Here is a 23,724-nt window from a genome sequence, read left to right on the forward strand (position 1 = left end):
GTGGCCACAGTCAGGCCTCACACACTGGGGGGTTCTGGTCTCTCCAAGCCACAGCTTCTTCATACATAAAATGCACGGTTGCTGTGAAGGGTAAACACAGTGTGGATTTGGGAAGTCAGCCAGCCGCAGCCCAGGAACTGATAACTTCCCTTCTAGGGGTGGACCGCACCCGCTAGTTGCCACCCCGTGGTCTGCTCTGCTGTGCCCGCCTTCCAGCCTGGAAGAACCGATCAAGCCAAGGGAACCCTGGGCCTTGAACCCTCGGGCTACGTGCTGCCTCACTCTCGGCCCGCAGCCAGGAGGGTGCCACCGGGTGATGGATGCTGGCAGGCAAATAGTCCTGTTATTTTTGTTGCAACGAATTTAATTTGCCTCACCTGTCACCGGTTACAAACGCTGTCGCGAGCCTACTTACCTCTAAATTAGCCGTAACTGAGGCAGTAGGGGGTGGGGAGAGCAGAAGGGAGAGTGCGGTGGGGACTCTGTGTGTGTGCATGTGGGCACGTGTGTGTACACGCGTGTGTGCAGGGCGGAAAGAGGGGAGGGGCCGTGAGAGCTGAGAGGCTGCGCTGGGAGAGACAGTGAACTGGGTTCTAACTGGCTCCCTTCAGGCAGGGGGTTTGATCATTGCCACAGGCTTGCTCGGGCCCAGGCCCGCTCCAGCCCCTCTACCCCAACTCCCAGCAAATCCCTCTTTGTTCCTTTCTTCCCCCAGCTGTGTCCTTTCTCCCAGGAGCTTCCCTTGACAAGCCAGCCTTCTGGAGTTGAGAGCTGGGGAGAAAAACTGGGGTTGGTAGGGAGACAGCTGACCAGAATAAAGTCAGCCGTTCCCCAAGGCGGGGAGCTTTGCTAAGGCTGCCGTAGCCTGGGCCACCACTGCAGTTTATCACAGTTTGAAGCAGTGACATTATAGTAATAAACAATAATAATTATGGTAACAATAAATTATGATAGCAGTAATAAAATTAATAGCAACACTCAATCTAACTTTTATCGGCATCATCTCACTGAACTGTCAAAACCACCCTCTGAAGCACAGAGAGGTTAAGTCACTGATCCAACATCACACAGCTCAGCAGCAGGAGAGTCTGGAGGTGAACTCAGCTAGCTCTGAGGCTGCACTTGACCCCTTACCATGCTTGCCATTGAGGCTCCCTTGGCCGGTCTCACAGTAGAACACAGAACTGGGCAGCAGAGTGGGTTTTTTTTTTTTTCATAAAGATTGTGACTGATGAGAAATGTCTTCGTGTTTATTGAGATTGTGTTGATCGTAGTTGTGCTGTTTCAGGGACCGCGCTTTGACCTGTGGTTAGAGTCTGGTTTGCTGAGATAGGTGTTGTAAACATAAAATGTAGGGACTTGAAGCCAGCTAAGGGGACTGAACTTTATTCTGAGGTTAGAGGGGGGCCCCTGAAGGTTTGGGGTAAGGGAGGAGCATGGAGGGAGCAGCACTGAGGGGATAAACCTGAATGTTTTGTGTCAGTGGATTTAATGGACCAGAGTGGGAGCAAAGAAACCAGCGGGGATCTGAGAGCTATCAAGGTGACTAGCTCTGTCATTCCCCAGCTGCATGACCTTGAGAAAGTCCTCTCTCCTCTCTGGTCTCTCTTTTGCACATCTGTAAAAGTGAGATGGCTGGAATTAGAAGATATCTAAGATGTCTTGGGCATTCTGTGATTCTCTGGGTGACCTCAGCTGGGCCAATAGATGCTGGAAGAAAAGAAGGCACTTTTTTTCCCAATTAATTATTAAGTTTTGGCTGCGTTAGGTCTTCGTTGCTGTGTGCAGGCTTTCTCTAGTTGTGGCGAGCAGGCGCTACTCTTCATGGTGGTGTGCGGCTTCTCATTGCGGTGGCTTCTCTTGATGCGGAGCGTGGGCTCTAGGTGTGCGGGCTTCAGTAGTTGTGGCTCACAGGCTCTAGAGCACAGGCTCAGTAGTTGCGGCTCATGGGCTTAGCTGCTCCGTGGCATGTGGGATATTCCCGGACCGGGGCTAGAACCTGTGTCCCCTGCACTGGCAGGCGGATACTTAACCACTGCATCAGCAGGGAAGTCCAAGGGGGGAGGCTTTAAGGAGTGGAATCTAGAGAATCTAGGATCTGATTGGATAGGATGATGGAAAGGTGGAGTGTGGGGTCAATTATGGCTCCCAGTGCAAGGAGAGATTGATGGGACATCATGGGAAAACAGTCTGTATTATACAGTAGGCTGATAAACTTCTGCTTGGGGACCTAACAAGGCAGGCCTCTCCCACCGAAACAAATATATATATATATGTATATATATATATATATATTAATTAAAGCTGAACATTTCTCTGTCAAGTTATGTGGAAAGATGCTATTTTAGATTTAGCATCTATGTAAGGATTGTGCCATTTTGCAAAATTTGGTCCTACACATGGAAGAACAATGTTTAATGCTTCAGACTTCTCAAGGGTTTTCATAGGAATTGCTGGGCAGAATTGTCTTTGAGGGAGAGGAAGGTGAGGTTAAAGGCTGCTCAGGGCTGGGAATTCCCTGGACGCCCAGTGGTTAAGACACTGTTTGCAGGGGGCACGGGCTTGATCCCTGGTCAGAGAACTAAGATCCCATGTGCCACGCAATCAAAAAATGGGCAGAAGACCTAAATAGACATTTCTCCAAAGAAGACATACAGATGGCCAAGAGGCACATGAAAATCTGCTCAACATCACTAATTATTAGAGAAATGCAAATCAAAACTACAATGAGGTATCACCTCACACCAGTTAGAATGGGCATCATCAGAAAATCTACAAACAACAAATGCTGGAGAGGGTGTGGAGAAAAGGGAACCCTCTTGCACTGTTGGTGGGAATGTAAATTGATACAGCCACTATGGAGAACAGTATGGAGGTTCCTTAAAAAACTAAAAATAGAGTTACCATATGACCCAGCAATCCCACTACTGGGCATATACCCAGAGAAAACCATAATTCAGAAAGACACATGCACCCCAATGTTCATTGCAGCACTATTTACAATAGCCAGGTCATGGAAGCAACCTAGATGCCCAATGACAGACGAATGGGTAAAGAAGATGTGGTACATATATACAATGGAATATTACTCAGCCATAAAAAGGAATGAAATTGGGTCATTTGTAGAGACGTGGATGGACCTAGAGACTGTCATACCCAGTGAAGTAAGTTAGAAAGAGAAAAACAAATATCATATACTAACCCATATATGTGGAACCTAGAAAAATGGTACAGATGAACCAGTTTGCAGGGCAGAAATTGAGACACAGATGTAGAGAACAAACGTATGGACACCAAGGGGGGAAAGCAGTGGGACGTGGGTGTAGTGGTGTGATGAATTGGGAGATTGAGATTGACATGTGTACACTAATATGTATAAAATGGATAACTAATAAAAACTGGCTGTTTAAAAAAATAAATAAAATTCAAAAAAAATCCAAGATCAAGGTAAAAAAAAAAAAAAAAGAACCTGCTGTATAAAAAAATAAAATTAAAAGAAAAAAAGATCCCGCGACCAACAACAAAAAAAAGCTGCTCAGGGCTGCAGGGGATGTTTGGGGGCAATAATGAAAGATGCTGAGGTTACAGCAGTGCCGTGAGACACCTGGCAAGAAAAAGTCTGCTGAGATTCCCCCCACCCCGTCCCCCCAGAGAATGTAAGTTTTCCAGGAGAGAGAACTTGGGGTGCAAAGGAGTTCAAGTTAGGAAAGGACAATGGCACAGTCTCCCTAAATGTAGAAATTAGGGGATATTTTGGTTTTCCAACCTTTTGTCCCTGAACCAATTCCCCCCGCCCTTCTAGATACAGCACCGCCTAGGCCCTACCAGCTATATCATCCTGTTTACTTCCTTCATATATCACTTCTCAGAATGCAAAAATCACTTGATTTATTTGTTTAGCTCCAGAGTATAAGCTCCATTAGGAGAAAGACACGACCACTTTTGTTCGCCTCTGTACAATTTCTGGTCTCTAGAACAGGGCTCGTCATAGAGTAGGAGCTCAGTCAATATGTGTTGAATGGATCCATGCAGGCACACATGAATAAACGTCATGGTGATATTTCAGGCCTTGAGCAGCCTGGGCTGGGGAGAAGTTTGGGGCAGCATGACCTTCCTCATATAACTCAGACCGCACCTGCTGCAGAGGCTGCTTGGGGACCATCGATGGTTCGCCTCCCTCCTGATGGGCCCAGCACACAGTTTGTCTATGGCTCCGCGAGAAACCCTGAGAAACTATATATATATAATATATATATATTTTATATATATATATTATATATATATATAATATATATATATTATATATATATAGTTTCTCTTTTGTTCTATTTTTTTCTAAAATAATCAGGTTTACGGGGGCTGGCGGTACTCAAGGAGGGCTTGCAGCCTTGACAGCGCTCCAGAGCAAGTGGGGTGGGGAAATCCTTTGCCCCCCACTTTGCTGCCCTTCCTGCAGCTGGAGCAGTCTTCCCATGACCCCATCCCTTTCCAGGCACTCCGCTTTTCTGTTACCCCAAGCCCTATGGGCGGAGAGAGGCTTGTTGGTATGGCAAGTAAGGGGACTGCCAGAGGGCATTTGGGTTATCTTTTCCTATGTCACGTAATAAATCACCCTGGGTTTATTAGGTGGCTTAAAAACACTGCCATGTAATGTGGTCTGGTCAAGATTCTGGAAGGGCCGAACGGGGGGAAGCAAATCTCTGTTCCATGGAGGTTGGCTGGATCCTGGTCACTCACCTGGAGCCTCGGTGGGAACACAGGACCCCTCCAGCGCCATGGGGTCACCCCAGCAGACTGAAGGGGCTTCTTACATGGCAGCTCGGGGCTCCCAAGAGTATGAAAGGGGACGCTGCCAAGCTTAGGCTGCCCTCTAAGCTTCAGCTAGGACTGGCAGAGCCTCAGTTCTGCTGACTTTGACTGGTGAGTGAGTCCCAGGGCCCGCCTGGTCTAGAGGGAGGGCGCTGCGCGGCGTGATCCGTGGGAGGTATATTCCCGTGGGCGTCACCAGTGAAGCAGCCTGCCAGCCTCGGGCCAGGGCCAGGAGAAGGGGAAGTGTCACCCCAGGCCTGACATGACCCCTTTGCCCCCCACGCTAAGGCCTTGGAATTAAGACAGATGTGCGCTCCTGTCCAGGCTTGGTCAGCTAGCTGCCTCACCTTCCTTGGGCTTTGACGGCTCACCGTACCCTGATGCCCCATCTCGCTGGCCTCCTGTGCTGCCCTGTCACCTGCACGGACAGGCAGGGAGACCAAGGCTGTGTGAACGCCTGCTCTGGAATACATTTCTTGTCTTTCCTCTCCTTGCCACTCCTTTTCTGTCCCACCCTTGCTGCCAAGGCCCCCGCCTGCGCACCACCTTCCTGGAGACCCTGATATTTCCCACCCAGAGGCACTGTGTCGTGTACTCTTCGTGTGTTCCACACGCTGCCCTGTGTTTTTAACTCCCTCGTTACACATCCCTTCTGTCTCCTACCACCTGAGTAGAAGAGCCCTCTGAGCCTCGGATCTGGGCCCAGAGCAGTAGGGAATGCTTGTCGGGGTGAACGAGGCAGGTTGGCACCGAGAAGCCTGGACAGATGGCCACTGTGGTGACTGCACCTTCCCAGCTGGGAGGCCCTGGGGTGGTGGTAACAATAGCCACCCTGGTCTCCTGCCAAAGAGGCCATACGCAATAGGCCAAGGAGTTGGCTGGTAAGGTGAGCAGCTGGATGAGAGAGGCAGGGAGGCCTGAGCTTGGGGCTGGGGTTAGGGGGTCTCTGTTGGAGAACTCTCGGCCTTTGCAGGGGACCATGGCCCTTGGTCTTCTCTCCCCCCCTCCCCAGGGTCTGCCCAGGGCCTGGTCACAGATAAGGTCACAGGGTTGGTGAGGGGTAGGGACCAGCTGCAGGTCTATCTGATACCAAGGCCCCTGCTTTCCTACCAGCCAACACAGCCCTCATCAAGGCTGTCCCCCTGCCCCCCCCTCCACTCCGCTCCTTCACTGACGGGAAGGGACATCACCTTTCTTATTCCAAGTGCAAAGGCCCCAGGGAGCTGCCGCACCACAGCCAGGGGAAGGAGGGCTGTTGGGGAGGGCATGAGAAATGGCATTCTTTATTCATAAATAAAAACATAAAATTACCAGAAATAGTTTACATGGCCAAAAGGGGGCATCAAAAATAAGATAACTCAAAGCTGTGAAAAGCAGAGCAAACCAAACAAGACCCGACCAAGAGAAAAAGAACTCTATACGTATTCTTCCAAACGCCAGTCCGTCCACAGCCAGCCCGGCCCGGGGCTCCACAGAAGGGGTAAGGAGGGCAGCGCATCCGAGTGCACAGGTGCACGGCCTCCTGCCACAGCAGCTGCTGTTCCAACAGCCCAGGCTGCCTTCTCCCTGGGACCCCTCTCTCCCAAGAGATGGCCCAGCCTGGGCCGGGGCGAGAGCAGGGGCAGAGGCTCAGCAGGTGCTTCTGAGGGGAGAGGTATCCCCCTCCCAGTCCCCACGGAGCTCAGTGCCCCTGGGGGTGGGGCGTGCTCGGCAGGGGTTACCCGAATACAGAGGCCAGAGGAGAAACCCAGGGTGGGCGCCGCATTGAGAGTCCGGTCACTCCGAGGCCCAGAGGCAGAGTCTCCTCTTGGTGAGGTGGTGCCGGTGTCGCTGTCTTGCTGCAGACAGCGGAGCATTTCATCACCCTGTGGGGAGCAGCAGGGGTGACCCTGCGGCTCTGACCCTGCGAGCAGGTGTGTCAGCAGCCGTGCTCAGAGGGAGGGGCGGCGAGCTCCCACCGGCCCCGGGCCAGGCAGCGGGGTTGACTTTACCCGTCCCCGCTCAGCCTCTGCAGCTCAGAGCCTTCTTCCAGAGAGGCTAGGCGGGGCAAGGTCCAGAAATAGCAGGGAGCTTTTTGCACAGGGAAGGGAAGGGAAACCACACTGCAGTGAGGTCGCTATAGTACACAACACTCGCACTCTGGTGCAACTGGTGCCACTGTGGACCACCCTGCGGTCTTGGGCTGGTGGCAGCCCAGGGAGGGCTCCGCGAGTTGGCCTGGGGCGGAGATGCGGGGTGCAGGGCACGGTCACACCGCAGTGGAGCCCCTTGGCCTCCTTCCCCGGGCTTAGCACCCACCTCTTCACAGCGTGGTCTTGAGGGCACAGCGACGGGCTTTTGGCTGTTCTTTGTGGAGGGAGGGGTCCTCCAGCCTGGGGAGGGGCAGCAGCCCCTTTCTCTATCCCGTGGGGCAGACTCACTGGGAAGGACTCAAACAAGGCACAGGCTGGTGGAGATGGAGGGACCAAGGGCCGTGGCACACGGGGACGGACATCTTTGACTTGGGGGTTTGCATGTGCCCAGTGGAGGGGACTGGCCCCCAGGCAGGGAGAGGGCTCTTGGCCTGTCGATTCCAGGTTTAAATCTAGCCTAAGACTAAGAGTAACGGCTTGAAATTCCAGAAAACCTCCTCTGTTACCTGAAGGCAGGACAGACACAGCTTAACGCAGGGACTGGAAGGCAGAGCCAGCAGCAGGGAAGGTGGCCCTGCCCTCAGCCCAGACTCAGGGAAGGAATGGTGGCCCTGGAAGGATGGGGGGACAGCAGGAGAAGCAGCTTCCCACTCCCACCCCGGGGCTGGAAGGGCCAGGAGTCGGGGACAGAACTGGGGGCACCGGTCTGGGACTGCTGACTACCCAGACGTCCTGGTCCCTCCTGCCTCAGTGAACCCCTCAGCATGCAGGAGTGAGGCCCAGGAATCCGGCGACGGCTGGCTGTCCCAAGAACAGCAGCTGCGGCTAGAGGCAAAAATAGAACGTGGAACAGCCTGGCTGCCTGCGAGATCGGGCTTGCCTCTGAAAAGAGAAGAAAGGAAAAAAGAAGAAGAAAAGAAAATTCCCTGAACCAAGCAACTGAGGAACCACCTTTTCTCTGCACATCTTCAGAAGAGAAGCCCAGCCTCCTGCAGGGCCTGGGTCCTTGACTACGGGGCTCAGGTAGGGCTGCAGGTGGAGAGGGCCAGCTGGTACCCCCCGGGGCTGTTCGGAGGCTGTGTTGGCACCTCTTACTCTCTTTGGCCACTGGCACTCTGGGGCCCCTCCCTGACCTGTACAGACTCTGCACGTAGCCCTGGAGGTGAGAAGGGGAACGGCGGGCAGTGGGAGGGAGCTGCAGGTGAAGGGGGGAATGCCCAGCCCAGACGACCCTGCGCCATCTCAGGGGACACAGGTTATTCTGCATCCAAGCAAAGGCTTGGCTCTTGGGAAAGAAAAGCAGCTCAAGGTAGCTGCTGGCCAACTTGAAGCAGGTGGGGGAATCCCTACCTCTGGTCCCATGATGAAAGATCTGGAGGCTCCCCTGGGAACAGCTCCAAGTCACACCCTCCCTGTGTGAGGGACAGGGACGTCCTCAATCTTTCCCTCCCAGCACCCACCCCGGGGCCTCGGGTCTATGGCTTTAAGAAGAGTAGTCACAGAGGTCAAAGGCCACCAGCCATCCAGTGGCTGCTTATTTCTGGTCAGCAGGGTCAACAGGGTCTGGCCATTACTACCTAGCTTCTCTCTCGGACCCACTCTGGGTCTTGCTGAGTCTAGATAATCCTGGGCTGGCCCAGCTCTCCCCTCCTTTCTGTGGCCTGCCAGCGTCGGGAAGCTCTGATGTTGCGAAGTCACGTTCTCCACACCTCACTCCAACCCCTACCCCTCCGTGGCCAGGGGAAGACAGCTCAGGTTACGACCAGGTCAGATTCCAAAGCTTCTGGTCACCAATGCTTGTGTTCTATTCCCAAGGCATCCCGATGTGCTGGGGACCAGGGGGGCAGGGGGGCGGTTCGGGGAGGGGGGGGCGAGAAAAGAAGTTGTGGGAAGAGAGGTGGAAGGGAGCTTCCATCATGGGGAGGCCACTGGCCTTCATGGTAGTCACCACCCTCGCGGGGAGAGGGTATCTCTAAGTAGTTTGAACAAAGGCCAAGGTTTAGGGAGCCCTTAACCAAATGATGGAGATCCGGGGACTCATCTCTTGGCAAAGCTAGAGGTCTGGCAGGCTGCAGGGATGCTAAGCATTGGAATGTGGGCAAGGCGGGGAGAGGCCGTGTAGCAGCCCCTCCCCTCCCCCCCTCCCCTCGAGGTCTGTGCTTCTCTCAGAGGCCTGAGCAGGGGAGATGGGGAGGGGGACCCCCACTCACGGGCTCAGCACCCCTGTCTCCCAATGCCAGGTCCCCGGCTCCCTCCCGGGAGGCCCCTCAGATCTCAGTGGCGATGATGTCCTCATAAGGGATGTCAGCCCCTTCGAGGTCAATCTCAAAGGGCTCCCCTGCACCATCGGCGCGGGCCAGCTGCTGCAGCGTCTTTTCCAGGCGCTGGTTCCGCTGGTACATGGCCAGGTAGCTCTGCTGCAGCTGCTTCTGGTACTGGATCACCTTCTCCTTCTCCTCCTTCCACAGCAGCCGCTCATGCTGGAAGCCCGAGGACATCTGGTCATGGCCCTGCCGCTCCTCCCTGAGCTCGGCCCGCAGCCGTTCCAGCTCCCGCTGCAGGGCGGGCACGTCCTCGGCGGAGGCAGGCCCCAGGGCGGCCGTGTCGCGGCCCCGCGGCAGGGCGGCCTGGGCCTGTAGCTCCAGCAGGTTCACCTTCTCCCGCAGGAGCTCCGCCTCGTTCTTCTTGCGCTGCAGCTCGTTCTCGCAGACCTCCAGCTCCAGGCCCTTGGTGCGCAGCGCGCTCTCCAGGTCCTGCGTCTTCAGCTCCAGGCCCTCCAGCCTGCCCCGCGTATCCTTCAGCTGCGCCTTCAGGTTGAGGATCTCACTGGCCTTAGCGTTGATCTCCGTCTGGGACTCCTTCAGCTGCTGCTTCAGGAGAGAGATCTCGCCAGACTTCTGGCACACCTGCCGCGGGGCGGGGACAAGAGAGCGAGCCAAGGAGTGAGAGGTGGCACCTGGGTGTTGTGTCCTTACTTGTAAACTGAGGATCAGTCATAGTACCTATTTCTTAGGGTTGCTGTAGAGATGAAATGAAAGAACCTAGGGCCTGGCATTAATAACCACTCTGTGAATTATTATTATAAATATGTTTGCAATATATTTCTGTGTTATTGTGAATGTTTAATTTATTTTATTTATTGTTTTACCATACAGCCTGACTGGATAACCTGGGAGTGAGGTCACAGCAATGGCCAGCTTGGTTCCGGATTAGACAAACAAGGATGGATGCGTTGTGAAGCCAGCACTGGCTGATGCCTCTGACATGCCCTGAAGTGTCCCAAGTCCTGGCTGAGAAACCATGGCTGGGGTAGGGTCTGCTGTGCCAACACTGACGGGAAAGAGGAGAGGGAGTGGTTCCATGGCTAAGGTCCTGTCCTCTTCGGGAAACCCAGCAAACAGAAAGCGACACTCCCTTCCCACCCGTCTAGTGCCTCCATCCGTCACTTCCACCGAAAGGATCCTTTCCTTCTACCCCTGATAACACCTGTTGCTCTGATTTCCAGGATGAGCACAGGCAGCTCAGTGCAAACAGATGCTGTGTGGCCAAGGGTGTGTCACCTCGACCTCGGGGGGTGATGCTGGTCTAACCAGACCCAAGGAGCCCTTAGCCCCTTCCCAGGGCAGGAGTCTTTGGGGTGAATGCCGTGCACACCCCCTCCCGGTCCCCTGCACCACCTCTCAGGTGAGAAAAGAGAGCAGGGTGAGGGGTTAGGCTGTTCTCCAGCGAGGCCAGGCCCAGGCGCTCCACTTGCAGGTGTGCCTGAGTGGGTGCATGTGTATGTGAGCCCCTTTCTTCCTGTTCTACGTTTCCATCTCAGCTCACCAAACAGAAGCCCTTCTCGCACTTCTGTGAGGAATTCTGTCCCTGAGACCTGCACAGATGTGGCCACTCCTACCAATGGGTGGAGTCCCTTGCCTCAAAAGTCACAGAGGATAACTGTGCTCTCTCGTGGCTCTGGGGCCAGCATGAATTCAGGATGGCCTGTGGTCCTCCTGGGCCTCTGTGAGCAGACGCAGTGAGTTGGCCCTCAGACAGTCCAGCTGGGACTCGGCTCTCTCACTCCAGCTTCTCTGCCGACGACTCGGTTAGTAAGTTCAATTCTGGCCACGAGGCACCGGGGTGGGGAGAGGAGGAAGCCCGGACTAAGAGCACCCCCAACTTGGTTTACCATGGAGCCCCTCATCTGGGTCATGAAATGGGTACTTCAGCCCAGTTTTCCCGGGCAGTTGTGTTCCCCCCCATTGTCTAGAGCCTGGAGGAGACCTGGAGAAGGCTGGGGGGTGGGGGGCGCTGGCACCGAACCCCTGCCCGCCCACGCCCACATCCTCACCTCCCACTGCGTCTCCTCCAGCGCGGGGACGAAGCTGGTCTTCTCCTTCTCATAGGACCTGAGCTTGGTCTCCAGCAGGTCCTGCTCCTTCATGAGGCTTTCGAGCTCCTGCCGCAGCTGCCGCTTCTCCTGCTGGAGTTGGAGCACCTGCAGGTGCAGCACCTGCTGGGCGCGCTGGCTCTTCTGTGCCGCGGGCTTCAGCTTGCCCTTGGGCTCCAGCCCCTCTGGCTCGTCCTTGCAGCGCCGCGGTCGCTCCTCGTAGGCCTGGCTGGCGGCCAGCCCCTTCTCCTCAAAGCTGCGGTGCAGCTTCTGGAGCTCACCCTCCCTCTCCAGCAGTTTCTGCTCCAGGTCCTGGACGGTGCACTGGTCCGTGGAGATGGGGGAGCGGATGGAGCCCTTGTCCGCCCTGCTCGGGTGGGCCAGCTTGCTGCCCCCGTCGGAGAAAGACAGGGCCTTCAGGCTCATCATGTTGCTGTCCTGGAGGAGGATGCCCTGAGTGATGTTGTGGGCTGAGCCCCCAAAGCGGCTGGCGGGCCCCACCGGTGTGACCAGCGGGTCCAGCTGGTAGCTGCTGGTGGTGCTGTGAGTAGGCAGGCTGGACATGGAGTTCCGGCCGGAGTCGGACAGCGCCCCGGAGCACAGGCCGGGCTTCAGCCCCTGCTCCTCGGGCTTGTCTGGAGGCGCAGGGTGCAGCTGGTGGCTGGCGCTCTCGGGGGACGAGTGGAGGATGGCGCCCGACCGTGGCAGCACCGGCTTGAAGGCCGTGGGTCTCACAGCACCCTTCTCCAAGTCCTGGGGAGGAAAACAGGCATATGGATCCCGCGGCTTCCCCTGATGCACCCCCAGCCGGGTAGGCGTGCCGGCCACGTGGCACCTTCCCGGTAGGGAGCCATAGGTGGCCTCACCTGTTGCTCTGAAGGAGCCAAAGGTGGTGAATCTCTCCCGAGGAGGAGAAATTCCTCTGTGCCTGGGGACGTCCTGAAGGGTCATGAGGCACTCTGTATGGTGAACTACAAACCTGTCACCACCTTGACCCACCTTCCGCCCCAAGATACCAAACGACTCTTAGATTCACTGGCTGAGACCCCCGTGCCAGGGCTCTGGGGCTCTGTGTGGTGCACGTAAGGACACTGGACGTGTGTCCTTGCCCCTCGCAGTCAGCCAGGAGCTGGAACACTGGCCGTGACCTGCCCCGGAGGCTGGGGGAATCGCTTGAAATAATCATCCTTTCCCTAAAGCCGTCATTTTCATTATTAGAGGACTTCACAGTTCACAGGCTCTTTACTTTCAAAAGCTTAAAGCTCTATGCAAACATACGGGGCCATTTCCTAGCACATCAACACCAAAGATTCATCTTCCCAGGTGAGGCCAGGGCACTGAATAGGAACAATGTTTTCAGTGTCCACTGGCGGGACCCATGAGAGCTTGAGCCAGCATGAGGGCTGGACCTCTGAGTACGTGGGACTCTTTGCCCTCATCCCTGCTAGACTGATGATGAGAACAAACCCACAGGCCTTAACCGGTCAAAGATGCTTTGGGGCCAGCTGGAGCTGGAGCTGCTGCCCAAGCAGGGCAGAAAAGGAGGGGAAAGCCCACCTCCATGAATCCTCTAAGGAGCGAAGCTGCCAGCTCTCTCCAAGTGCCCTCTCTACCTGTTCCTCCACACGGTCAGCGAGCCCCCTCTCTTTCCCATGCGCTTGAACATGTTGCTGTCGTCCTACCCTGGCAGTCCTGAGTTATAGCCCAGCAGAGCTCAGGAAGGCTTTCATTTCCCCTTTGCTGTCTACTGAAAGCTCACCCAGGACTTCTGCATCAGAGGACTGACCAACGTGCCCATTCCTTTGTCCAGTCTTGCTCTCTGCTGTGGCTGAGCACTCCTGCCCTCTCTGCATCACTCGGCCTCTTGGAGATGTATGCGTTTAGACCTCCACTGCCACCCCTCCCAGCCCCAGGCCTCTCTCCTGCCTTTCCAGCCCAGCCACCCACACCAGAGACCCCACTTACCATTTCTAGCTGGTTGGAGAAGGGCATGAGCTTGGGTGGGGTGGACGGGCCAAAGTCCACCCCGGCCTGGCCCCCTAGGTCCCCACTGGACAGTGCAGTGTAATCGGGGCGGTGGGAGCCCCGGGCCTTCTGGCTGACCTTGATATAGAAGAAGTCTTCACTCTTGCCCATTTTGGAGCTGGACTTGCCATGACCCGAGTCCTGGGAGAAGCCAAATCTCAGCAGGCCGTCTGAATACCGATTGAGCTTCTTGAGGTGGGAGGACTTGCGCAGTTTGTACTGGGAGGCCCGGCAGTGCTTACTGTGGAAGCCATGGCCGGAGATGAGGCTGCTGACGCTGCCCATGGTGACGTGGGGCCGGGGACAGGCAGGGCAGAGCGGGGGACCTGGCGTGGCTGTGGCAGTCCTGGCTCCGCCAAGAGGCTGCGGTCATAGCAGAAGCCTCACAGAGCCTGGGAGAGCCGAGACCTGGAAGGAGACACAAGCGGGAATCAGCCTGGGATGGGGCCGGTCACTGCACAGTCCCCGCCGGTGACTTACAGAGGAGGCATTCGGACAGTGAGATCTGGGCAACAGAGAAATGCATGTTTCTCCTAACAGAAGCTCAGCCCTGTCTCTGTTATTGTCTCTGTTATCTCATTCTTCCTTTGTCCTCTACTTCAGCAAACATCCACTGGGAGCCTACATCGGGAAGGCCCTGTTCTCAGCACTGGGATGCAGAGGTGACTAGAACAGTCCCAGTCCCTGCACTCATGGGGCTTGTGTGTAGCCTAGTGTGGACTGGCCACAAACAGATCAATGTGTCCAACCTCAAGTGATCTAGGTGCTACGGGGAAAATAAAGCGGAGTGAACGGGATGGCATTCTGGGAGGTGGTTATTTTATGCAGACGGTACGAGGGAGGCCTCTCTGTTGAGCATCATTTGGAGAGACCTCAAGAAAATGAGGGAGCAAGGCACATGGAGATCTGGGAGGAGAAGGAAGAAGCTCAGCGGCAGCCCCAAGGGCAAAGCCCTGAGTTCCTGTGTGGAGTATGCTGGGCATTTGTGAGATTAGCAAGGAGACCAGTCTGGCTGGAGGGTGGTTAGCAAGGGGGGCGCAGGGGATGTAGACGTCAGAGAGCTAGCAGGTGTCAGGCAACAGAGAACCTGGCTGGCCATAAGGGCTTTGGCTTTTAGTCTAATGAGCTGAGGAGCCCCCAGATGGCTTTAAGCAGCGGACAACCTGATCTGACTTCGGCTGTGGAGGGTCACCCTGGTTGCTGAACGGAGAAGAGGCCATTGAAGGGACTGGGTGGAAAGTGGTGGGCCAGTTAGGGCAGATGAGGGACTCACATGGCTGGGCCAAGGGCGGTAGTTATGGATTCAAGTTTAGATGTAATTTTAAGGTTGAGCTGATAGGATTAGTTAAAAGATTGGCTGCAGAGAGTGAACGAGTGGAGTCTAGGATGACTCTAATAATTTTGTCTAAGCAACTAGAAAAAGTAAGTTGCCATTTATTGAGATGCAAAAGACCACAGAAGGAGCCAGTCTGGGATGAAGTCGGGGTGGAAAATAGGAGTTTGGTTTAAGACATTAAGTTTGCAAAGCCCATTAGACATCCAAGGAGTGATGTGCAGTAGGGAACAGGATGGCTGTGGAGCGGGGGAAGCTGCAGATTTCCATGTACAAGGCGTTTGTGCGGAGAAGCCAGGTTTGAGACTAGATGAAAAAGCAAAGGCAGGAAGACAAGAGAAATGTGAGGACTGGTTCACGGAGGCCAGGAAGGTGAGGGGGAATGAGAAGGCTGTGAGACAGATGCAGGAGACCCACGAAAAGCAAGGATGAGGATGGTGTCAAGTGCTGCTGAAATAAGATGGTGACTGAGAATCGGTCAATGGATTTGGCCATGTGGAGGCCACCAGTGACCTTGACAAGAGCAGTTTTGGTGGAGTGGCGGGAAGAAAGGCCTGAGTGGAGAGCGTTCAGGAGTAAAAGAGGGGAGAAATAATTGTATCCGTGGACACTGAAAAGTACGTGATAGACTTGGCTTGCATTCCCAGTTATGCTCCCTGCCAGCTATGACTCAGGAGGTAAACACTTTCACATCTTTAACCTTCAGTTTCACAGACACTTAAAAAATTCTTTTAAAGTAATAGGACTGCATCTTCTAATCAATGCTGAAAACAGTAACAACGACCTTGCCAGTCACCAGACAGAGGAATGCACTGGAAGGCAACGCGGGCACTCTCGCAGACACAGGCAAATCGCGAAGCGTCGGTCACGTGATTTTCAGAGCTCGGAAAGGCTGTGTGGCTGTCATGCATTGAGAAGGGGTATTTCTCAGTCAGTCAAAAGACAGATGATCCAATTAAATGGGGGGACTACAAGTTTAATAAAATAGGAAATGCAGAAGGAACCCTGCATTCTTTATTATGTTCTAAATTACCCTGTCAATCCGAAAGGGCCGAGAGACAGCCCAGGTGGGTGATGAGGGTGTATGGGCACAGCTGAGGGAGCCAGAAGGTGAAGGCTCAGATTCAAACGTGCATTGTCATCTTGAAGAATAAAGTGGTTATGTTATGAATGAATACATTCTATATTCCAATCCTAAAAGTACAACACAACAAAACAGCATTGTGTAAGCGTAATGTATTTTTTCCTATGAAAAGCTTTTATTAAACTGATGGCCTCTTAGAATCAGGGAACCACGGTGATGCCTCATGCGGTCATTACGAGCAGTTTATTGGATCCCATCAGAAGCTAATAGGTCTGGTACATTTATTGAAAGCCTAGTACATAGTTGGTGCTCCATAAATGGGAGGTATTTTCATTGGTATCTATGATTTATATAACTATAATTGTTCTCTCCAGCATTCGTCATCCCTGTGTTGTCTTCAATGGCCATATCTCATTTTCCAGAACTAGTTCTCTTCCTTCCAAATGCAACTTTCCTGCATCTCATTCCCTGAGAGCACAATTTAGGAGTATGAAGTTACTCTGCTGATTTAACAGCTGACAATGACAAAATGTGTTTCTCATGCCCCAGGTCATCTGTCTCTTGCTTAGCTGAGGCCTCCAGGTCCTATGAGGCAAATATTCTATTGCTGTCCATATGTAGGGAACCTATTTTTGGCCAAAGGACTCTCCTGCACTCTGCACATTCAACCAGTTGGGCAACCGGTGACTTACTTTTTGTCCATCCAATTACACATTTGTGAGCATCTACGTGGATAGTGTTGTAGAGATAAGGCCACTGGCTACGGCATCAGACAGATTTGGAGTGGAAAATTAACCTCTCTTGAGTTTTCTTTGCTTACAAAATAGAAACAGTCATTATTTCACAGGATCAGTAGGAGGATGAAGCAAACTCACAGAAGTCAAGTGCAACGCTTGGCACATGGTGGGTGTGTGTGATCAATACAAGGACAGGACTAGGGTGCCATCTAGAAGCATGTAACAGTTGGAGCAGAACGATAACACTGGGAAGACATGTAAAATGAATCTGTCTGCAACTCATACAACTCAATAACAAAAAAACAACCCAGCCGAAAAATGGGCAGAAGACCTAAATAGACATTTCTCCAAAGAAGACATACAGATGGCCAACAGGCACACAAAAAGCTGCTCATCATCGCTAATTACCAGAGGAACGCAAATCAAAACTACAGTGAGGTACTGCCTCACACCAGTCACAATGGCCATGATTAAAAAGTCTACAAATAACAAATGCTGGAGAGGGTGTGGAGAAAAGGGAACCCTCTTGCACTGTTGGTGGGAATGTAAATTGGTGCAGCCACTATGGAGAACAGTATGGAGGTTCCTCAAAAATCTAAAAACAGAGTTGCCATATGATCCAGCAATCCCACTCCTGGGCATATATCCAGATAAAACTATAATTCCAAAAGATACATGCACTCCTATGTTCATAGCAGCACTATTTACAATAGCCAAGATTGACAGATGAATGGATAAAGAAGTTGTGGGGTGTGTGTGTATACACACACACACACACACACACACACACAGTGGAATACTACTCAGCCATAAAAAGGAATGAAATAATGCCATTTGCAGCAACATGGATGGACCTAGAGATTATCATACTAAGTGAAGTAAGCCTGACAGAGAAAGACAAATATCACATACATACCACTTATATGTGGAATCTAAAATACGACACAAATGAACATATCTACGAAACAGACTCACAGACATAGAGGACAGACTTGTGGCTGCCAAGGTTGGGGGGGATGGGGAAGTGATGGATTGGAAGTGTGGGATTAGCAGATGCAAACTATTATATATATATAGGATGGATAAACAACAAGGTCCTACTGTATAGCATAGGGAACTATATTCAATAACCTGTGATGCACCATAATGGAAACAAAATGAAAACGAATATGTATATGTATAACTGAATCACTCTGCTGTACAGCAGAAATTAACACAACATGGTAAGTCAACTATACTTAAATAAAATTTTAAAAAATAAAACATATCTGTTTGCAGCTCTCCTGCTGCACCGCCATCTCCTCTCACTTGGGCCTTGAGTCAGCCTCCAAATTTGTCTTTTCCCAATCTGCTCATCCTAAGCATCTGGAGGGTCACAGTCCTCATGCTCCCTGCTGAAAACCTTTCAAGGTTTCCTACTGTTCTTAGAGTGAACAGGCACTTCACGAGTCCTGCAGGCCCCGGCAGGCCCCGGTTTTGCCCACCACTCCAGCCACCTCACTGCAATTACAGCCACACTCATTTCTTTCTGCTGGTAGAACACACCAAACCTTTTTCCAGAGAGGAGCTTTTGTGCTTGCTGTTGTCTCTGCCGACAATTCTCTTCCCTTAGCTCTTCCTCTTAGCACAGATCTCCCTTTCTCACCCCTTAGTTTTCAACTCAAATATCACCTCTGCCAGGTGGTTTTCTCTGGTTACCCTTGGAAAAATCCATCTCCCTCATTCCTCTCTGTTAAGCCAACCTGTTTATTTCCTTCGTAACACTTGCTTTAACCTATAATAATCTTATTTTTAAATGTGTTTATGGTGTGTATCTCCACCAGAATTTCAGCTCTAGGAGAGCAGGGACTTTGTCTCTAGAGTCCTAGGACAAAAATGAGGGAAATGAGGTGAAAACTCAGAGAGGTTAGATGACTTGACCCTTGTCATTCAACTGGCCAGTGACCAAGGTGGGATTTGAACCCAGACCCAAATTCCATGATCTCCATGTGATAGCAGATTGCTAGGGACTGTAGGTGAGGCTCAGAGATATGAGGGGTCCTGTCCTGGAAACCAGGCCAGTTTCAATGGTTGGCAGAGAAAAAACCTAGAGGGGAAATCAAGCTGTGGCCTCCAGCCATAGCTTCATTTCTCCTTTGGGCAGGTGACAAGGTCTCAGGTACAGGTGAGCTCCTTCGCTGACCTGAACGGCAGGCAGGATGATGTGCAAAGCACAAGTACTGTGCTGAGCCCTAGGGGACTGAGAGGAAGAAGACAAATGACGCTAGGGAGCAAAGGCGAGGCGTGGGTGAAGGATGCTGGCTGCGATCCTGAGTGCATTCCTGTCCCTTAGCCCCGGATCCCCTGCTCTCCACTCCCCAGGTCTTAACACACAGAGGCGCTTTGAAGTTTGAGATTATCCCCAGACACACTTGAAGCTAAACTAATTACCTTTAAGTGTCTAGACTTGTTTGGTTTTCAACTTGGAGAGAGCATCACAGAAAACTTGGCTGTGATCCATCCTAGTTCCCAAACCCTGGGTCTTCCCACCCCCACCCCACCGGACTTGCTGTCTCTGCTCAGACACAAGGGGAAAGGCACATTTTTATCCTTGGGAAAGAAATCCCCACTGGCCAGGAGGGCGTACCTGGGGTGAAAGTGAGCAATCAGGCTGATCTTGGAGATTCAAGAAGGGGAAAGGAAGAGGGAAGAAGGACTGGAGAGGAAAAAGTAAGGGAGCCACAGCACCTCAAGCGGAGCACGGCTCAGTAACCTTCTGCCTGGCCTCTGACTGATATTACGGAAGAAATCCAGCAAGAATTAGACTTTAGGTCTTAAGAGAAGAGAGCAAAGAGAACAGCCAAAAACAGCTGGTGGAGGGACTTCCCTGGAGGTCCAGGGGTTAAGACCCCGCACTTCTAATGCAGGGGGTGCGGGTTCGATCCCCGGTCGGGGAGCTAAGATCCCACATGCCTCACGGTGCAGCCAAAAAAAACCCCCACCACCAACAAAAAAAACCAGTTGGTGGAAGAGGACCCCCTAGGCTACACGTCTCAGAATCTGGCCCCAGGGAAGTCAGGAGACTTGCCCCCAGACCAGGGCCAGCCTCCCCCTTCCCCACATGACCTATCCCACTGAGTGTGGCTCCTGAACCAAGACAGGCAAGGACCACGGAAGCCTGGGAAGCCCTCGGCTGCGAGCTGCTGCTACTCCCACCGCAGCTGCCCTCTCCCCATCCATCCTGCACTCTCCTTCCCAAAGGGAACCAGGGCTCACACCAGGGTGACACATTCCTCTTCTGTCCCTTTCTGGAATATGGAGATTAGAGGCATGGAGTTGAAAAGGGATCTGTCTGGACTCAGGAAGGTGAGAAATACTACTACTCACCCTCCCATCACAGGCCAGAGGGGAAGCAGCTATGGCCTTGCCCACATCAAACCCCAAACCCACACTTCCGGGCTGGGGAGAGCAAGGATCCCTAGCTGCCCTCCTGTCCGCCCTCCCCGTCTGGAAAGGTCACCCACAAGATCAGGATGCCAGCCTCTGTGGGACTTCCCTGGCAGTCCAGTGGTTAAGACTCCACGCTTTCAGTGCAGGGGCATGGGTTTGATCCCTGGCCAGGGAACTAAGATCCCACATGCTGCGTGGTGAGGCCAAAAAAAAAAAAAAAGGATGCTAGCCTCTAGCCTTCATGCCTCCCTCCTCAGCTTGGATCATTTCCCTTCCTGTTCCCGTTCCCTATCTTCTCTCCTTCCTTCCTTAACGCCCTCCCCACCACCACCCAGGCCAGGCTGGGGGGCATCTCTACACTCTGCCTGGTACTCACCTGCCAGGGGCCTCCACCCAGGGCACCCACTGGGCATGGGTGGTGGTGCTGCCAGTGGAGCAGTGGGAGGGCTAGCTCGTACCCTGAGGGAGCCTCCTCCAGCACCCAGGGCTAGAGGGGCCGGTGCTGCCCACCCTAGAACACACCCAGCCAGGTGTGTCCTCTATAAGTGCCGAGTAATGTCCCCTGCAGGCTGAGCAGAGCTGATGAGGCTGCAGTGTCGGGGTTCATTTGGTCATTTATTCAACGAATATTTCTTCAGCATCTGACAAGTGCCAAGTACCCTGCAAAGTGCAGGTGGAGGGGCAAGGAAGGAAGGAGAGGAGTTAAGGGCATAGAAGAAAAAAAAGAAAAGCCAGACATTTTAAATATGCTTTTGTGTGTGTGTTGTACAGTAGTTAAATTTCTGTGCAGAAAAATAAATGTCCTGAATTCTTATATTGGTATTCTTTATTGGTTAATGAATATCATGCATGTAATTTATTTAGAAATGCAGAACATTCTATTAAATGTATATGCATGTTGTTAGGATTATACCAAGGTTTCTTTCATTAGGAGCAGATTGTTTTGGCATAACTGTAACTTATGAATGAATGTTAAATAAAATACACAGATTTATTTTCATTATAAAAAAAAAAAAAGAAAGAAAAGCCAGAGATAAAAGGGCCAGGTGTGTGTGTGTGTCCACTACTTCAGCTGCGGTGTCCAGGCAAGGCCTCTGAGAAGGTGGCTTTCAAGAAGAGCCAGCCAGTAGAATGGTCCCCTGAGGGCGAACCACAGGTACAGAGGCCCTGAGGTAGGAATGGGCTTGGGCTTGGGGGGTTTAGAGCAGGGGGTCTCCAGTGGGGTGACCTGGCAATATCTGGAGACAAGGCATTTTTGACTGTCACGATCGGGGGGTGTCACCGGCATCTGGTAGCTGGAGCACAGGACAGCTCCCACGACAAAGAATTATCTGACCTGAACTGTCAATAGTGCTGAAGTTGAGAAACCTGGCTTTAGAGAACAGAAAGAAAACATGAGTTTAGAGCCTCAGTTCTGCCACTGAGTGTGGCTTTGAGTAAGTGATTTCAGTTCTGTGCCTCTGTTTCCTCACTTGTAAAATGGAAGTAAACACACTTGCCCTGTCACAGGACTTTATTATGAACACAAAAAGAAGTGAGAGCTCAGAATATACTGGAAAAAATCACCAACGCTGTTATTGTGTTATGTCTCATTGTTCTCCAGGACAATTCTCTGAGCTATCTGATTACACAATGGGGTTTATCTGAGAAGAGAAGCACCCCGGGGCTGCACCCCCAGAACAGACCCTGGCCTGGCCACAGAGGTCTCAGCGTGAATGCCTACCCCCATTACACCCGTGAACTTGGGAGCAGGCACAGACTGGGCTGCAAGATGTAATCCTCCCCTCTGTTGGTGTAAAGCCTTGAGCCCTCTGTGGGCTCAGTTTCCAACCACAGCATGAGGGGCTAGATTCATTTCAGCTCCTTTTTGAGACCTAAGAATTTAATGAGAGTCATCGATCCCTTCCTCCCAAAAATGTACCCCCCCCCACCCTGCCCCAACTTTTTGGCTATAACTTCCTAGCATTCCTTGACCCCGAATACCCTTCGATGGACCCAGTTTAAAAAGAGATTAATACATCCTGCTCTGGGGGATCAAATGTGAGCTTTGGGGTTCCGGGGAGGAACGAATAACTTGGCCTTAGATTATTGACTTAACTAATGACTCCCTGCTTCCTTTCAGGGACCAGGGAGGTGGAAGCAAGGGGAGGAAGTGAACTAAAGAAATTGTGTGTCACCTCAGTGCAGCCCTACCTCCCACGCTCAGACCCCAGGGTCCTGCAGCCTATTTCCCAAGACTTGGACAGACCTCGGACCTACTTCAAAGGGAGTCAGAAGGTGGAAGGCTGGTCGGAGGAGGCAGCGACCTACCCTGGGATGAACCAGGCTCCCTCGGGCAAGGTTTTCACCAAAGCTCACCCCAGTTCCTGATGGGCCACTATTAGAGATTTCTCCTATTTCATTCTAATTTTAATCGATTTTTAAAATACCGAAATCCTATAAAAAATCACCTAAGTAACTCGTGCAGAACTGACAACTGTTAAAATGTTGCCATATTTGTTTCGGAAATAAAACATCTCCAAGTGGAAATCCCCCTTCCCCACTCCTTTTTCCTGCCCTACCTCTCCCTCCCCAAGGGGAATCCCGATCGTGAATTTTGTGGGTATATTTGTTTATCTTTAAATGTATTTTTAACATATAAGGATACTCTACCTATTGCTTTGGGTTTTGCTTTATAGAAATGGTATCCTGTTTTGTGTATCACTCTGCGACCTTGATTGCTTTATTCAACACTTTATATCCGGGGTCCATTCGTGTCCCTTCTTTGCCTGCAGGAGCAATGATCTGATCCTCACACTTCCTTCACCAGTCCCTACTCAGATGTTCCCATTTCATTGCAAGAACCCTCTGGTAGATGATTACTTCTCTACATACGTGGGAGATTTATTTTGAGTCTTGGAAGATGTCTAGTTTTTAGAGCACTCCCCCCTACCCCCTTAAGCTGAAACCCCTGAGGAGAGGAGGCATCTGAGTCCCTTATAGACCAGTACATCAGGGGGCACAAAGAGTGGGAGGAGAGGCCCCAAATCACATTTCACTATATTACCCGGGGGTGGGGGAGCCTTGGCCAAACAGAGAGGTCATCCAGCTGCAGGTGATGGAGGACTTCCTTGCTCTGAGGCAGCCTGGATGCTGAGGACAGCATCTTCCATGGCCGAATCCCAAACTCTGGAGCCATGCAAGGCCTCAGAGATCCTTTACCCCAATTCCTTCACTGCACAGAGGCGACACGGAGGTCCAGAGCAAGGAAGGGACTTGACCAGGTCACGTCACAACTTCTGGACCCGAAACTAGTATCCTTTCCATTTTATCAACAGCACAGGAACAACTGGGTTCCATTTTCCAGATTGGAGGGCTGGGGGCCGTTCCTGGCTCCATGTGGGGCATGTGTGTGAGGACGGGATGTGGGGAGTGTGTGTGAGGCTGCCTGATACACATGGGATTCCATCCTGTGGGCGGGCGGCACTGATCCATTCAGAGATGCTCAGCCGTGGGTGTGGTGCCTGAGAAGACAGAAGAAGCTGCCGCGGGCACTGCGTGGGCCCCAGCCGTGGGTGGCAGAGGTGGCCGGCCTCCAGGAATGGCTGGTGGCTGCTGGGCTGGGACCAGAGCTCTGAGTGCATCACTAGTCCAGGACAACTTCTAATCTTGGCCATGGCAACCACACCTTTGCATTCTCATGTTCAGTTCCATCTGTGGGACTTAGAGAACTTCACACTCACTATTATTCATCCACATGGTCCTCAGGGTAGACCACGTGCAAACATCAGGTGGCAAGAAGGAGAGGGGCAAGTCCTCTCACA

The 23,724-nt window shown here is 52.4% G+C and overlaps 1 protein-coding gene across 4 annotated transcripts in view; it reads right to left on the reverse strand.

Annotated features, from left to right (window-relative positions):
- Nucleotides 1-6,076: 6,076 nt before the first annotated feature.
- The window catches only part of LZTS1 (leucine zipper tumor suppressor 1), a 49,293-nt gene continuing 31,645 nt past the window's right edge, over nt 6,077-23,724 (reverse strand). For all 4 annotated transcript variants that reach the window (XM_030832556.2, XM_030832557.2, XM_060301225.1 and 1 more), the window contains exons 2-4: nt 13,279-13,746; nt 11,275-12,066; nt 6,077-9,847 (exon numbers count right to left, since the gene is read on the reverse strand). In XM_030832556.2, coding sequence (XP_030688416.1) covers nt 9,209-9,847; nt 11,275-12,066; nt 13,279-13,623 — 1,776 coding nt within the window. In that variant the 5' untranslated portion in view covers nt 13,624-13,746 and the 3' untranslated portion in view covers nt 6,077-9,208. The remainder of the gene's footprint in view (nt 9,848-11,274; nt 12,067-13,278; nt 13,747-23,724) is intronic.

The sequence above is a fragment of the Globicephala melas genome, chromosome 6 (assembly GCF_963455315.2).
Source record: "Globicephala melas chromosome 6, mGloMel1.2, whole genome shotgun sequence".
Taxonomy (NCBI): domain Eukaryota; kingdom Metazoa; phylum Chordata; class Mammalia; order Artiodactyla; family Delphinidae; genus Globicephala; species Globicephala melas.